The sequence below is a fragment of the Hoplias malabaricus genome, chromosome 1, assembly GCF_029633855.1.
Source record: "Hoplias malabaricus isolate fHopMal1 chromosome 1, fHopMal1.hap1, whole genome shotgun sequence".
Lineage (NCBI taxonomy): Eukaryota > Metazoa > Chordata > Actinopteri > Characiformes > Erythrinidae > Hoplias > Hoplias malabaricus.
The window spans coordinates 43,730,395-43,746,261 of NC_089800.1; the positions used below are offsets into that span (position 1 = coordinate 43,730,395).

General features: G+C 39.6%; 1 protein-coding gene across 1 annotated transcript; it reads left to right on the forward strand.

Annotated features, from left to right (window-relative positions):
- On the forward strand, nt 1-6,868 carry dlc (deltaC). The gene is made up of 9 exons (XM_066663411.1): nt 1-501; nt 803-1,045; nt 1,877-1,937; nt 2,045-2,302; nt 2,728-3,089; nt 3,200-3,419; nt 4,194-4,905; nt 5,011-5,125; nt 5,216-6,868. Exons 1-9 carry the CDS (start codon nt 448-450, stop codon nt 5,219-5,221), a joined length of 2,031 nt encoding a protein of 676 aa, XP_066519508.1. The 5' UTR covers nt 1-447; the 3' UTR covers nt 5,222-6,868.
- Nucleotides 6,869-15,867: the final 8,999 nt, after the last annotated feature.

Here is a 15,867-nt window from a genome sequence, read left to right on the forward strand (position 1 = left end):
AGAGAGACAGAGAGAGAGAGAGAGAGAGAGCATTGCCATTCTGCTGTAAAGAAAGCGAGAGGTTAGCGCACTGCAGAGAGAGAGAGAGTTAAATGTACAGTTCGCTCCTAACTTTAAGCTTGACACAAACAAACCTAGTGCAGCGTCCAGCTTTCCTTATTTGTAGCTGTTTTAGCTGTGTGCTAATTCTTCTGGGACCCTGCTCTGGTTTAGGTTTAACTTTGTTGTTTACAGCCTTTTTCTTTTAGGCTACATTCGTTACATTCTCGGCTCGGACTGTCCGGATAACTGGATACTTGCGGTATATTCGGGTTCAACCTACTTCCCCGCGCATCCTTCAGGGTTTTCTCATTTTCCTGATTTTCACCTTAACTTTTTGATTTGGAACCGAGCCCAGAGGTCACCTTCCACGGTCCGTCACGGGAAAACGGACAAATCTCCGACACGATGGCGTCCGTCTCAACATCGAGCTTGTTTTTTCTGTTTTCAGTTGCACACCTTGTGAGTACACTGTTAAATAATCTCTGTCTCTCTCTCTCTCTCTCTCTCTCTCTCTCTCTGTGTGTGTGTGTGTGTGTGTGTGTGTGTGTGTGTGTTGACCACAGCTGTAAGATAGGCGACTCCAGCACCTGCCCCACCTCTATATATATATATATATATATAATGATTGACACGACAAATGTTATTGTTTTACCACATACATGAAGTTGTGGTAATGTTATTGTTTTACCCCATTGTATAAATACATCAATAAATATCTCTGACAAAGCATGGTCACTCATTCTTTCTCTATATCTCTCAGGTTTATTCATCAGGTGTTTTCGAGCTGAAGGTTCATGAGTTCCGCAGTGCACGTGTCCAGTGTGATCCGAGCAAGGTCGATTGCCGCATCTTTGTGCGAGTTTGTCTGAAACATTCTCAGGATGTGATCCTGCCTGAGCCCCCTTGCACATACGGCACTGGCCTCACGGAGCCCTTCCGCACTGACCATAGCTCCATTTCCAACAGTGCTCCCATCAGAGTACCCTTCCAGTTCAAATGGCCGGTGAGTTGCTCATTAATGCTCTGACATTTCTGACAGATGTATCTGAAGTCTGTTCCCTACGACTACATGTTCAATTGAGTGAATAATTCCATATACAACACATCAGGTCACCAGGGAGGGAAGTGAACACAGCCTCTGCTGGGACTGCAATTTTCAGTCAATGTCCACATGCTGTAATTATCTACAGGGTTTAACACATGGAGAAACATAAAATGTACTACAGCAATAAAGATGCCATTTGTAAAGTATTCGATTACTCCAGTGTGTTCAATTGGATAAATGCAGTGCATTCAGTTAAGCGTGTATTTTGATAGGGGAAGGTGAAACCTTTGTATAAAACTGTATATTCATGTATGACAACCTTACACCTGCAACAATAACACTATTCTTTTTCTCAGTTTGCACACATTTTTTTTCATTACTGTACTGTAGTGGTCAGTTTTCAATGTACGACACACACACACACACTCAGTAGTCCCCTGTAACAGCAGGGGATATGTTCCAAGACCTTCCGCGGATCCTTATCCATGGATTCGCGGATAACATGTACATCGCTGGAGATGACGCCATGATCAGGACGGCGCAAGATTTCATCATGCTACACAGAACGGCACGCAATTTAAAACTTATGAATTGATTTTTCATTAAATATTTTAGAATACATATATACATTATACAACTGGGTACATACATGTATGAAGTATCTATGTATGCATGAATACGCAGTAAATCACATATGTATGTAATATGGATATGATTATGATATGATATGATATGTAGTATGTATATATGTGTGAATATTCGTTAAATGCAATATGGTTCCTCCCACAGGGTACATTCTCCTTGATAATTGAAGTATGGAGTGCAGAGTCCTCTTCTGTGCAGTCTACTGGTAAGAACCGTCTTCCCTCTCCTCCCTCACACCAGCTCAATAGGTTTCCTGTTAACTCTGAAAGCAAAGGGAAAGGAGGAATGATTGAAGTTTTATTTATTTTGCAGAAAATCAGAGCAATCTCATCAGCCGTCTGGCCACCAAACGTACACTAGCCATCGGGGAGGAACCGGCCCAGGATGTACATCAGGGAGAGCAAAGTGTGCTGCGCTATTCGTATTACGTTGCCTGTGATGAGCACTACTACGGTGACAGCTGCTCAGACTACTGCCGGCCCCGCAACGACACGTTCGGCCATTTCACCTGTGACTCCACTGGCAACAGGATGTGCGTGGAGGGTTGGAAAGGAGATTACTGCACAGAACGTAAGTATCATCTTGTTTATTAGTGCACCAATACTGCATAAACTTAGAAATGAGGAATTTCTCATAGTTTCATAAAAAAATTCACTCAAAACCACCATGCAGCAACAGTCTATTTTTTGGCCAGTAGAAAGTCTCAAGTTGCAGCAGATCAGGGTCTATCAGCCTTCTTTTGTTGGCCCTGACAATGGGAGCAAGGAGCATGGTTTAACAGGCACACGCGTTGGAACTTAATGTGCTCTGCCTTGCGTGAAAAAGACAGCATGTGTTTCTTTTGTGCCAGTCCCAGCTGCTTAGTTTTAGTACTTAACAAATACTTGATGTGTCTGAGCCTCGTGAAGGGAGGGGGTCTGTTTAGTGCTGGGGAGACCAGGGCACCTTCATTCTAATTTCCCCCCTTTTTCTTTTCTCCCTCTCTTTTTGAACAGCCATCTGCTCGTCTGGCTGCAGCGAAGAGCACGGTTACTGCACGAACCCCGGCGAGTGTATGTGCCGCCTCGGGTGGCAGGGATCCCTTTGCGACGAGTGCACCCGCCACCCGGGCTGCTTGCACGGCACCTGCAGCCAGCCCTGGCAGTGCAACTGCAAGGAGGGTTGGGGTGGACTATTCTGCAACCAGGACCTGAACTTCTGCACCAACCACAAGCCCTGCATGAATGATGCGACATGCACCAACACTGGCCAGGGCAGCTACACCTGCGCCTGCAAGCCTGGCTTCAGTGGCACAAACTGTGAGATTGAGACCAGCGAGTGTGACAGCAACCCCTGCAAGAATGGCGGCAGTTGTAACGTATGTCTAGCAGTTTGACATCTGTGTTGTAGTGTTTTCTTGCAAAAGCCAGGTAGCTACTGTTTACTGCTGAAACCTGATCGCTTACAGGATTTCCACTTCCCTTGTAGGATCTAGTAAACGACTACTCGTGCACATGCCCTCAGGGCTTCTATGGGAAGAACTGCGAAATCAGCGCCATGACCTGCGCTGATGGGCCCTGCTTCAATGGAGGCACCTGCATTGTCGATGACAAAACTGGAGGCTACTCCTGCCGCTGTCCTCCTGGTTATGTAGGCTCCAACTGTGAGAAGAAAATCGACAGATGCAGCAGTGACCCCTGTCTTAATGGTAACCACAACAATTTGACCATGTAGAAAAAAATCTGCTATTTTCTGGGAATTGTTATGAGCATTATTAATGTGAAAAGGGCATACCTTGGCTGTTGCCACCTTCGACCTCAGTGGGAGTTCTCCTAGGTCTGATATGCCATACTCCTTTAACTTTTTGTTTTGAGATGCATTCATTTAGCATAACGCTGTCAACCACAGAAAGATTGTTGCTCAAGAAGGATAGGGGAGACGCCAGTGTGCCTGTCATGCTGATATGAAAGCAGAGATAGCACCATTAAAACAAAACAAACCTAACACGTTTTACTGCGAAGAAAATACAACCCTCATTTCCCAAGGGTTCTAATTACTTACTTGAGCATGTTTTGAGGCGTTATCTATCCACTGCTAAATTCCTTCTAACATCTTTAAGCTACGCACTCCCCATTTGCCCATATGTGTTATGCAGAGTGCTCCTCATTCTCTGCTCTTGTGTGTATGATCGCTGTTGCAGTTTATAGTGGCAGATATTAGGAGCATGGAATGTGATTTGAGAAACCCCTTGACCCTAAAACTTATTACTCAGTTATTCATTTGAAATGTATGACTTATTTGCTAAGACAACAAAACAAGCATACTCTCCTATGATTTAATGTCTTAAGCTCTTCTCTCTTAAAGGCTGTCAGTGTTTAGACATGGATTTTAGCAGCTATAATTTTGGTAGATGTTAAAGTCACAGAATGAGATGTGTGTAGCCATGCAGTGATTCAGCATTTAAACACGTTCTCTTTCTTAGGTGGACAGTGCCTAGACTCGGGCCACAGCTTGGTATGCCGGTGTCGTCCAGGTTTTAGTGGCCCACGGTGCGAGATCAACATAGACAACTGCGCACGCAACCCCTGTCGCAATGCTGGCACCTGCGTGGATGGCATCAATGACTACACCTGTAAGTGCACGCTGGGATTCTCCGGCAAGGACTGCACCATCCGTGCAGATGCATGCACCCTCCAGCCCTGTAAGAACGGCGGTACCTGCTACACCCACATTACAGGACCTGTATGCCAGTGCCCCCCTGGCTTTATGGGCTCTCGTTGTGAGTACAGCCAGCCGCCCACACGGGTACCCCCCACAAATGGTGGTGGCAGCTTCCCTGCAGCCCTTGCTGTTTCCTTCACCCTGGGCCTAATCACTCTGACCCTGGTGCTGTGTGCTGCCATCATCCTCCTGAGACAAATAAGGCATGGCGGCAAAGCCCCATCCACATCTGTCCGGAACCACTTGGACACAGTCAACAACCGCACCTCTGTGATCTCCACCACTCAGTCCGGCTTCAAAGAGAAAGAGGCTTTGCTCATACCTGGCGGGCCATACAAAGTGTCCAACAAAGATGTAGCCCTGAGCTCTGGCATCCTGGACAAATATGCAAATGACAAGGCCAACAACAAGCAGAAGATGGTGGACTACAATCTGATCAACGATGAGAAACTTTCAAAAGACAAGTTAGACATGTTAGTATCTATTTTTTTGTACTGTTTTATATGGCTTAAACATCTTTGGTGATAGTTGTGTGTGGTAAAACATAATTGAGGCTAATCTGGATGTTGTCTTTTCAGGAAAAAGTCAGAGTCCAGTATATTTGTTCCACCTTCGAGCTTCCCTAAAGAAGGTTTATATCATCCTGTGTACATCATACCAGAACAAATGGATCCCTGTGTTTTTGCTACTGAGGTAAGCATCTGTCCAAATAACAGCACAGAAAGAAATGTCTTTAAGCTTCTTGTTTGTTCTTTGTTAACTATGTGTTTCCTCTTCCTTCAGGTTTAAAAGTATTTTGTGATTTGGAGCACCTCAAGCATCATCAAGCTTTGCCTTACCATGTTTACATGATTTTAAAGGACAATTTGGAGGAAGTGAAGAGAGTATATATTATATAGATATATATTATTTAATATTTATTCATGCTGCTCTGAATGAAAGTACTACTTTTTATTATCAAAAATGTTGTTGCGGAGACAAAGCAGGAGAAGCTGAAGGGCTGGGAGAGGAGAGGGACTGCCAGCATTATTTGCACTACAATTTCTTTTTTCTTAAACATTCACTACGGATACACACAAGTATATATGTCTTTTTTTATACTTCTTAACAAAAGAATATGAACTCTGAACAAAATGGAGAGTATTCCTCAACCATTCATGGCAAAAACAAGGCAGGACCTTTGCATTCCAGATGTCTTACATTGTGAAAAAAGTGCATCTAAATCTGAAAGAGAGATGCTTTCTACCACACAAGGCCTTGCATCTAGTCAATCAAACCTTGAGACTCTGTGCTGAGACCAAGGAGATGTAACTGAACAATCCTGGAGCCTGAACATGGAATACGTTTTGGAACTTCCTTAAAGTTGGCTCCAAATAACTGAGGATGTATCTGACAACCGGCAGACTGGCTGGTTTCTGCTGCAGGGAGTGTGGGCAGTAAATAGGAAATCTGAAATCATTGTGTAACCAGAATCCATTACACAACACCCAATGCCTTTAATGGTGCCGACTATCAGTGAAAACACAAGCGAACTCAATCCAAACAAGTGCCTGATCCTATATGTACCACTATTAAATGACAAAAAGGTACTGCTTAGAAACACAGAATATCACATATTTTGTAGCCTTATACAATCTGTAAAATATTTGATAGGCTTATTTAAATATCTCATTAGAACTATATATGCTTCACACTTCAGCAGTTTGTCTCAGAGCAGTAGTTGGGTACAGATTGCTTATAGAGCACAACTTGATAGGTGCTGTTATGCACAGTTTTCATCCTGTCACAGTCTACTGCCAGTAGGCTATTTCCCACATTCCCATGACTTCAAAGAAGCATTTCGTACTGATAGCCTCAACCATTGTCAAGATTTCCTGGTTTATTGAACCTGTACACTGAGGTCTTTTCAAAAAAGACCTCATCCTTCTGGAGTGAAAGGCTTCACTAAAGAATTTTCATTATATATTTTTTCACTTTAAACCAAAAAGATCTTTTGTTATATATATGTTATATCAATATCCTCATTAATTTAACAATGCAATGTTGTGCAAAACTTTGAGATATTCTTATTATTTAATGATTGTATATAATTTGTATTTATGAAGAGAATTGTATATATGTCATTGTTATGTGCCTATCATCACAAACTCAGAAATATATATATTTTTCTTAGTTTAAATCATAAAACCTACCACTGTGTCTTGTCTCTTGCTTGCTCAATATTGTGGAAGATGTTGAAAATGGGTAGTCAAGCCAGCCCAGGAGCTATTTCTTACTCATTTCCTAGCAGTAATAAATGCGTAGACTCTGCTTTTTAGTGATGGCTGATAGTGGAACATATAAAACAATTACAAAAATCACAGTCATTTTAAAGTCAGAGACCACGTTCCATCTACTAAATTTCCAGTCAAAATAGGTATTAAGTATAAAAAGTTTTACTGTAAAAATCACAATAAAACTATAGTTAACAGAAAATTACTCAGAACATATGCAAAGATAATGTTAAAATGTTATCTTTAGTGTGTATTTACTTTGCCTTATAACAGCTTCTAATCTTTATTAGATGGCATGCTTTCAATTTTCAAAGAACTTTGGAGGAAATCTTTCCATTTCCCCAAAGTTGACTGCATTTTCTCCTCTTTATCTAAAAATTCTCAGCTCTATTTATTTTCAGACTTGAAGTGAGTTGGTTTACTCCTGAAAGCTTTAAGAATGACAGTGTGGTCTATCAGACTTTGCTTGATTGTTAGGTGTCTCCTTTTCTCTGTATCATGATTATTTAATTCCAGGAAGCTTGTTCTTCCTTCCCAGTTGACTTTCATCTGCCGTAGTCCTTATTTCTTCAGAGGGTAGTTTCTGAATATGCACAATGCCCTATCTGTTTTTTTATCAGTACATTTTAAGACCTGTTATATCCTTGATGCTATCCCAAAACTGCTTTGTTACAGTGCTACCCCAGTGTTCTTTGATGATATAAACAGACTGTCCATAGCGTTTGGCTTTTTCTTCTCCACACATTTTCCCCAGTGCAGTCCAACAGGTTCTTAACAGGATTTCAATTGCAATTGGTGGTGATGTCATCACCAGAATTTCCTTCTCCTCCAGTAACGTCTGCACTTGATGAGCAGTGTAGCATCTTGCATTGTCATGGAATGTCCGGCAATTAACTACTTTGTGGTTTTCCTCCTGCTGATAAACATTAGAGGCAGGTTTCCTTAAACAAACCAGAAACCAGTTGCTAAACATCTTGAATACGTGTAACCTAGAAATTCAGCTTCATAGTCATGTGCTTGATTCAAACATTTGTTTAATAAACCAATGAGTAAAGCTTAATGTGTTGGATATGAGTAATTCAAAGCCTGGAGAGGGAACCTGCTCTAAGTGATTTAGTTCTTAGGGAAATAATTTATTACCCTGGGGTCAATAAAATTGGTGGTCATATCTGCCTCTTTGCAAAATGCTGCTCACAGCTGAATGACTAGCAGATTGATGCCTTGGGGCCAAGTGTTGTACATCCAACTAGATGATTCACCCAAGATTAATCCTGAAGAACAAATTCCACGAAGCCTCAGGCAGAGCTCTCACAGCATACAATGCCTCTCTCTAAAGACCAGATTTAAACCATCATCTCATTGCCCTTGTGTATGTATGCTAACGCCTTTTCACTCCCTGTCAAACGTCCAGTTCACATGTGGAACATATGTGTGGACTGGCATCCAATCTTAGAAATCTACAATCTACAATGGCATTTAATCAGAGCACTAGCCAGGTTTTCTGTTTTACTCTCTTTTACAGTTTGTGTGACGGCTTTCTCTGTGTGGCAAGTTATTAATGACTTTCAGACTGAAATCACCTGCCACTCACAAGCCTCTGCCCTTCCTCTACCTCCTCCTGCTGTTTAAAGGGGGGAGGGGAGGCCTCCCTGTGTTGATTGTTCCTCAGGAGTCTAACACCTGTCCCCTACTTTTTCAAACCCGCAGAAGCCAGGGATAATGATCAGTTCACAGGGAAATATGTGGAGCTTGCACAACAAAATGGATCACACAATACAAGGATCTTGTTGTTTATTAATGTTTGTCAAATAACATCTAATAACTGACATATTTCACATCATATTATCATTTAGCTGAACTAATCTAAGAATGTTTTTTGCCGTTATACAACAGTTCAAAACTCTTTGACTTGTAACAGCTGAGCAGTTGTAGTATCATTTCTGCTGGGATTTTTTTCTTGTTTTGCTTGAATGCTCATGAGAAAGATTGTTTTTACTGAGAAATGGGTTGTGCCAGCACTTTTCACTTGCCCTTATCCAGGGTGACTTACAATCTGATCATGTTACAGAGGCAGGTAGATTCTTTTTTATTTTACCTTTTACTTTTTTTTTTTCTAAATACAATGAGCATAGTGTAATAAGGATTTATTTAGCCTTTGAAAGGAATATCCTGAATTAAACTTAATAATATCTTATAATGTGATTTTTGATGTTCATAGATCAAGCTAATTCTGAAAAATGTTTAGACTCAAGAAAACAACAACTGGATAGAAATAGTTCAACATGCTGTTCAGGGCTTTTTTTACCGTATGTAACATGTAACAAAAAAAAAAAAAAACCCGGAAAAACATGTATAATATCATCTGTTTAAAACTTTACATATAAATTAATGTAAATGTAAGGACAATGTACGTTTGTAACTTATTTAATGTTTTTTTCTGGACACTGATTTTATAGCAATACAATATATTAAAAGTCAACCTCTCTCTCTCTCTCACACACACACACACTCTGACTGTCTGTCTGTATACAGCTGCCCCGCTTGAGTAAAACTGTAAAACTGTGTTGTTCAGATAAGCTAAAAATCTGCTGCTAAGCTGGCCATGCTGACGCTGGCTGCACTGTGTACGAGGAGTGGCTATGTTCCAGTGTAGTGAAATGGGATTAACCTTCTGTAATCAACTGGGTAAATACAGCTGATTTCTTGGCGTATATGTATTCAGGTTGAATTAACTTTCCACTGCATGTTGGACAAGCACACAGGAGATTTCAGTCTGAGATAAGACCATTCTGGTCTTTCGTGTTCCACACAGAACTTTCACTTTCTCCTTCACACTTTTAGATCTTTTTCATGCCTCCTTCTATATCACTTACAAAATACAAAGCTCCCCAAAAACTGCTGACAAAAATGTGTTAACCTTGCTTCTATACATTTGCAATACTATTGTGATGTTAAAGGAGCAAACAAACAATGCAAGCTTATACCCCTCAAGTTAAAATCATGCTAAATGCATAATGAAACCATCACACTTGCCCTTAAACCATGGCTCAAGATGACTACAACAGTTTTAACATGTCATAACAAGCCATAGGATTTCATGGTTCACAAAATCACTGTGCCCCTGGTGTCCATATGTGTTCTATGCTGCTATAAACTGGTTTATGCTGGTCTTTGTGCTGCTGTGCTGCTTTAGCTGGCCCAGTGTGGTTATGCTTCTTAACCAAAATAACAACCCACCAAAATAATTGAAGTTATGTAATAACATAATTTTGGGAGTAGGACCACACCCGAACTCCACTGGGGGGTGGGGGTGGGGGGTCCGGCTTCATACGCATTCATAAGCCACCCTGAACTCCTCCCCAAAGACTTCTGAGTTCACCTCCTTGTTTCAGCCTCTACTGCATTTGCTGGCCTGTATTATTTTTTTCTAATAAGACTAGGATACATCTTTCCAGTTTACGGCACCTACTCTGTTCTAATCTTCAAAGCTCTACTCGGCTTTACTCGCATGGTAACTGGTTGGTTTTCCGTAATAGTCTCCACCCATACCCCAAAATTTAGCCAGTGATGCCTCAAAACACCATCTCTAACGGGAACCATAGGCTTTGGCAACCACAACAATGGCAGCAGTAATATTAAGTCTTGTTATTCATCACATATTTGCATGTTGTTTTTGCTTTTTGGGACTGGACACAGCTCTGTGCCCCACTTTAGACAGATCAGTAGAGTTTTTCATTTATTGTTGCATTGTCCAGTTCTAGTTGAAGTCTTTCATGAGCCACAAGTTCAAGGAGCATTTTGAACCTCTTATAAAAAGAAGAGTTTTATTAGCTGCTGTTGTGAGTTGGATAAAAATATATGGGATTTCTACTGTAATTTTATTGTCTGCTGGATCTCTGCAATACATAGCGTAGACATGTTTCTGGCTGATTACTACTTAGTTTACTCGGAACCACAAGTGAGCAGGGACTAAAAAAACGACCCTGTTGCAGGTAGCAGATTTGCCTAATGGAAAACCAAAAAAACCCTATTAGAGCCGAGTTGAGTCCAGTAGAGACAATGCAGTGGAAAAGTGCTAATATTTTGACAGACTCACTTCATATTGGATAAGGCACGAAAAGCATAAAGCTTGAATTTTCACCAAATCATAATCAGCTCTTTCCTTCATGTATTGCATGATTTGTCTTTCCAAAGCACAAAAGACTCCTATGAAATATAGGCTCATGTAAGGTTATGTTATATTTATAGTCATTGCCTGCCATTGTCCTGATAAGACAAGTGTTTAATCATTTACCCCAGGCTCCATGAATGTGCTGATAATGCCCAGAATGCAGTATTGGGATGACATGTGCAAAGGAATCTAACCACCACCTGACTGCCATACTACAGCCTCACTGCGCTCTGCGCTCACCTCTTCCCCTAAGACCTCTCATTACTACTTAATACTACTTATTATTGCTTATCGCAGTCGTGTTCTGAGCCAGTTGGGCAGCAGGCTGTAGAAAGCCAGACAACTACTCTGCATGCACAGGCTGTCCCAAAGTCCACACTTTGTGCACAAGTTCATTTGTGTCAGCATATGTTTATTTATCTCAGTATTGAACTGGATGCAGCAGGTAGTGTCCTAGGGTTGTGGGTTCAAACCTTGCCTATTTAAATTTGGTTGTACTGTACTTTACTGTTAATAGAATTAGTAAATTGGAGTTTTTCAAATTTCAAATTTTCAAGTTTCAAATTTTCAGTGAGTTGGTTGTTTAGGGCCAATGATTTTACCATAAACTTTATAACCCAAAATGCACAGGTTTAATCCAAGTCTATCTTTGTAGGAATTTATGTTTTTAAATAATACAGCCCATTGCTAAATGGCCTGGTCTCACCTATAAAAAATTCCTTGCTTCTTGAGGTAGGGTAAGATCAGCTCTTCAGACTGGAGGAAAACAGGATGCACTTGTGTATATGGAGCACAGAGTGACAGAGGGGTGCAGTTAGAGCAGGGGGGCATCTTCAGCATCCTGTTTACCCAGAGGGGAGTAGCATGGAGTGGGTAACACCCGGGATAGGAGACAAGGCTTCCCCGCTTTCCTCTGCCTGATTGCTGTCCACATTTAGCTGATTGTTGTCCGGCAATGTTCAAAGCCACTTGAAAGCTTAAAAGAAATCTGAAAGGCTGACCCTTGACAAGAAAACACTGTAACTGCATGTTATGTTTTATTTTATTTTTTGTTTGTTTTGGTGAAGAATGGGAGACGCAATGGAATCTGTTCCACACTAAATCACAGAGGTCCGTTTTAGGGAAATTCAGATGTTGATCTAACTCATCAGTCTTATTTGAATCAGTGTAACTTTAAAAGAGAATTACATTTCCCTGGCAAATCTGCACAAGATAAGGTATATGTGTAATTTCCCTACATGATTCCAGATAGCCAGAACTGACCTTCCAACTGTTAGAGGCTCACAGGTCCGTAATGTATTAAAACAAAAACACAGATATCTTCAGTAACAACTGAAAATACAACATCTCTTTCTAGGAAAATTCACTCAGCTCAATAGGATTTTACAAAATGGCACTGCTGGGTCGCCATGTAGGGAAAGTGAAACCATTTTGGTTGTTTACAATCTCATCAAAAAACCATAAATTCTATGAGAAAAAATAGCCCCAGATTTTACCCTGAGGACTGTCTGGCAGGAAATTTTCTCTAGACATACTCCAAACAAAAGTATGATGTTGTGCTAAAACAGTTTTTCTCTGAAACAGATGTAATTTGGTAAACATGTTAGGAAGTGAGTTAAGCATATTATCAGTGTCTGTAGAATTTCATTCTGTGTCACTAGTTCACTCGGTATTAACTGACTCATTCTTATCTAGTTATTTTAGAAAATACTGTTTCTACAATATAAATTATATAGTGTATAATGCACACCACAGCAACTGCACTTGTCTTAATGTCTATGTACCCGGGCAGTAGTCTTAATGTGTTTCATTGAACTTTACCTGCCAGCCCCCTATATGCAGCCCTCTATATACAGACAATACCATTTAAATACAGTAAAATGTACCTGTAGTTAATCATTCATTTGTATGTTTGTTCATTCACTTATTCATATTAACTACTTCATCGCGTTCAGCGTTGTGGTGGGTCTGAAGTCCGTGTGAAAGTGTTTGGTGCAAGGCAGGGACACATCTTCAGTGGGGTGCCAGTCCATCACAGGGCATCACACACTCACACATTCGCACTTATGGGCTGCTCTACAATAATCCTGTGTTTTGGGATTGTGGGAAACCCACACAGATACAGGGTGAACACACCAAACTCCTCACAAACAGTGACCAGAGGTGGGGATTAAACCTACAACCCCAGGACCCTGGTGCTGTGGCAGCAATTGTAGTTAAATCTTTTAAGTGTCTAAATACTGTCGAGAGAACTCGTTGTCCAGAAAATGATATACAGTTTATTTACTTTATACTGACTAGGAAAGATAGGTTCACACTTCAAACGAAATTTGAAATATCATTTTACTGCTGATATCTTTGAATCAGTTTTCATTACTGCTTCACGACATTATTTATTGCCTCAGGGTTGTGTTTGTTCTTTCTAAGAGGTCATTTCGAAGTTAGAACACAGAACATGATTATTTTAAAGCAGACTTTACACTGGAAATGACATCACAAATTCACATTTTTTACTTTCTGCTCAACATAAGAGGCACACATGGATTGGAGAGTAATGTAAAAAGGTCTTCTTGAAAGAGGAACGAGAGTAGTAAAAGGGAGCAGCCCACATAGATAAAAGGCACACCTGTCATCACTTAATCACTGCTGGTTTCAGCACTCTTCCTCTCTGTTCAGACCATGTCTGGCCTCAATTCTGTGTGACAGAGACACAGGAAACAGGCAAAGAGGGGAGCAGTTCTGAATCATGTTGTCAAAATAGCAGCAACATTTCTACCCAGTTCCAACTGTTACAGTTAGCCCCATAACATTTCAAACCACTCGATAAGCTGCAGGAGACACTGTAATGTGAATTGCTAGAAATTGAACTTGCCAATTAATAAACTGAACTGTTTTTCATATTATTACAAATAGCCTGGTCTGGATTTTTGCCCAGCATCACATTTACTAATTAATACTAGGTAATTGTTAAAAATGTTATTTCATTTTTGTGATGATATATTTTGACATTAATTTAAACAGTACTGGTTTGATAAAGTGAGTGCTGGCTTCAGTTTCATGCACATTTCAGTGCCTCTGGTCTAAAGACAGGTAGATTTTATAAGAGAAAATAACCTCACACATACTAAACAGCAAACGCACCTCTGATTACCAAGAAATGGCAGAAATTTAATAAGTGCCACAAATGTGATTTCAGTGATATACTGAACACAGTTGTACTTAAAAATGCTTGGCTTATACTGGCAATTATACAAAAATGAAAGTATAATTTGGAGTATACTTGTAAAGTTTAAGAATATTGACTTGTAGTTTGTGGTGGAATAGCTAGGAGTAAATATTACATGTGTGGAAGTGAACCTGATGTACAAAGTGTTGGTTTTGTTACATTTTCTCTTACATAATTTCCTCTTTGATTCTGAAAATGTAATTTTTTGTTAATGCTGGTTTCTGATTTTTGCCAAGAATTGTACACATTAGACACCAAATGTGTTTCTGTGCACATACTAATATATACTGTAAGACAAATCATTAGTTTGTGTAAACAATATTTCACTTGCTCATAGGCAAATTACACAAATGCTGATTTGCTGATGGCTATTACAGAACGAGTCTGCAGAAGTCTTATTGTTGTTGTTGTTGTTGTTGTTGTTGTTGTTGTGGTTGTTGTTGTGGTTGTTGTTGTTGTTGTTATGCACCACAGAAAAGCAGTGAAGAAATAACTGAGCTCCGTGAAGATTAATAACTGTGTCAGTGAACAGTAAATCTAATCATGACACAATATTTTACTGAACCACCCAGAAGTTAAAAAATCTGCAAATAACCATCCCGCCTTAGGAACAGGAAGTAACTGTAGCAGCCCTTACAAATACATTTACACAAATACAAGCAAACAAGCAGAAGCATGTCAAGAATGACACCTCACTTGCTCCTCAACTCTGGTTTCTGAACTGATCTTTAAGAGTACCTTTAGCACTTTAGCTTGGATTCGCTGTTTTCAAGACACGATGGGAAGTTTTCAGGGAAAGTCAACCGTGAAATAACATGAAGGAGCAAGAGTTTCTACACTACCACCAAAAATACCAGAACTATCACAGTGGTGGCTCCCCCTCACAGAATATGTTTTCAGTTAGGAGTTTCAGAACAAAACTGGACCATGTTTCACCCCAGATATTCCTAGGAAAAACCATAAAGTATGCTTTAAATGTGCAGATGTACATAAGTTGTTTTATTTCAGAACCATAAACTTGTATTAAACCATTACTAATTTGAAATCTAATTGTATTCATTTATATTTTAATATATGCTTAGTACAGAGTTTGTGATTTTAGTTACTCTTCTAATACAATTTAAACATATATTTAGATGGTTAATATATAATAAGTCAGATATTCTATGTAAAAAGTATTGTAATATTTAACTCTATGTATTATTGTATTTTGTTTGTCTAACTTGGTTTTTATTTGTTACTTGATCAGTTTTTTTTTCACTTTTTTTCACAAATGCACAGCTCAAAAAACATACTTTAATTGTATTAGAAAAATTGCACTGAAAATAATATATGAATATATTAAGTGCAACTTAATATAAGAGCAACTTAATACATTACATATTATTAGTGATTTAGTATATATTAATGTAAAAAAAAAACACAAGTACATAAAACAGAACAATTAATATACAATATATATACAATTAATATACAATATAATATGCAATATAAACAAGGGATATTTTTTAAGCTTCATCGAGTCCATACACCAATCCTTGATACCAGTTTCATTGAATGAAATGAGCATTGAATGAAAATAGTATGAAGCCCAGTAGCATTGATTTTGCAGGTGCGGAACTGCACCCCTTGAGTGATGGAACTACTGAGATGAGTTGAAGTGCTATTTGTGATCCTACTTATTAAAAACTAATCATCAAATTAATGCCCTGACTTGTTTTTCTCTGGCTGAGTGACATCAAATCCACACAGCAGTATTCCAGTA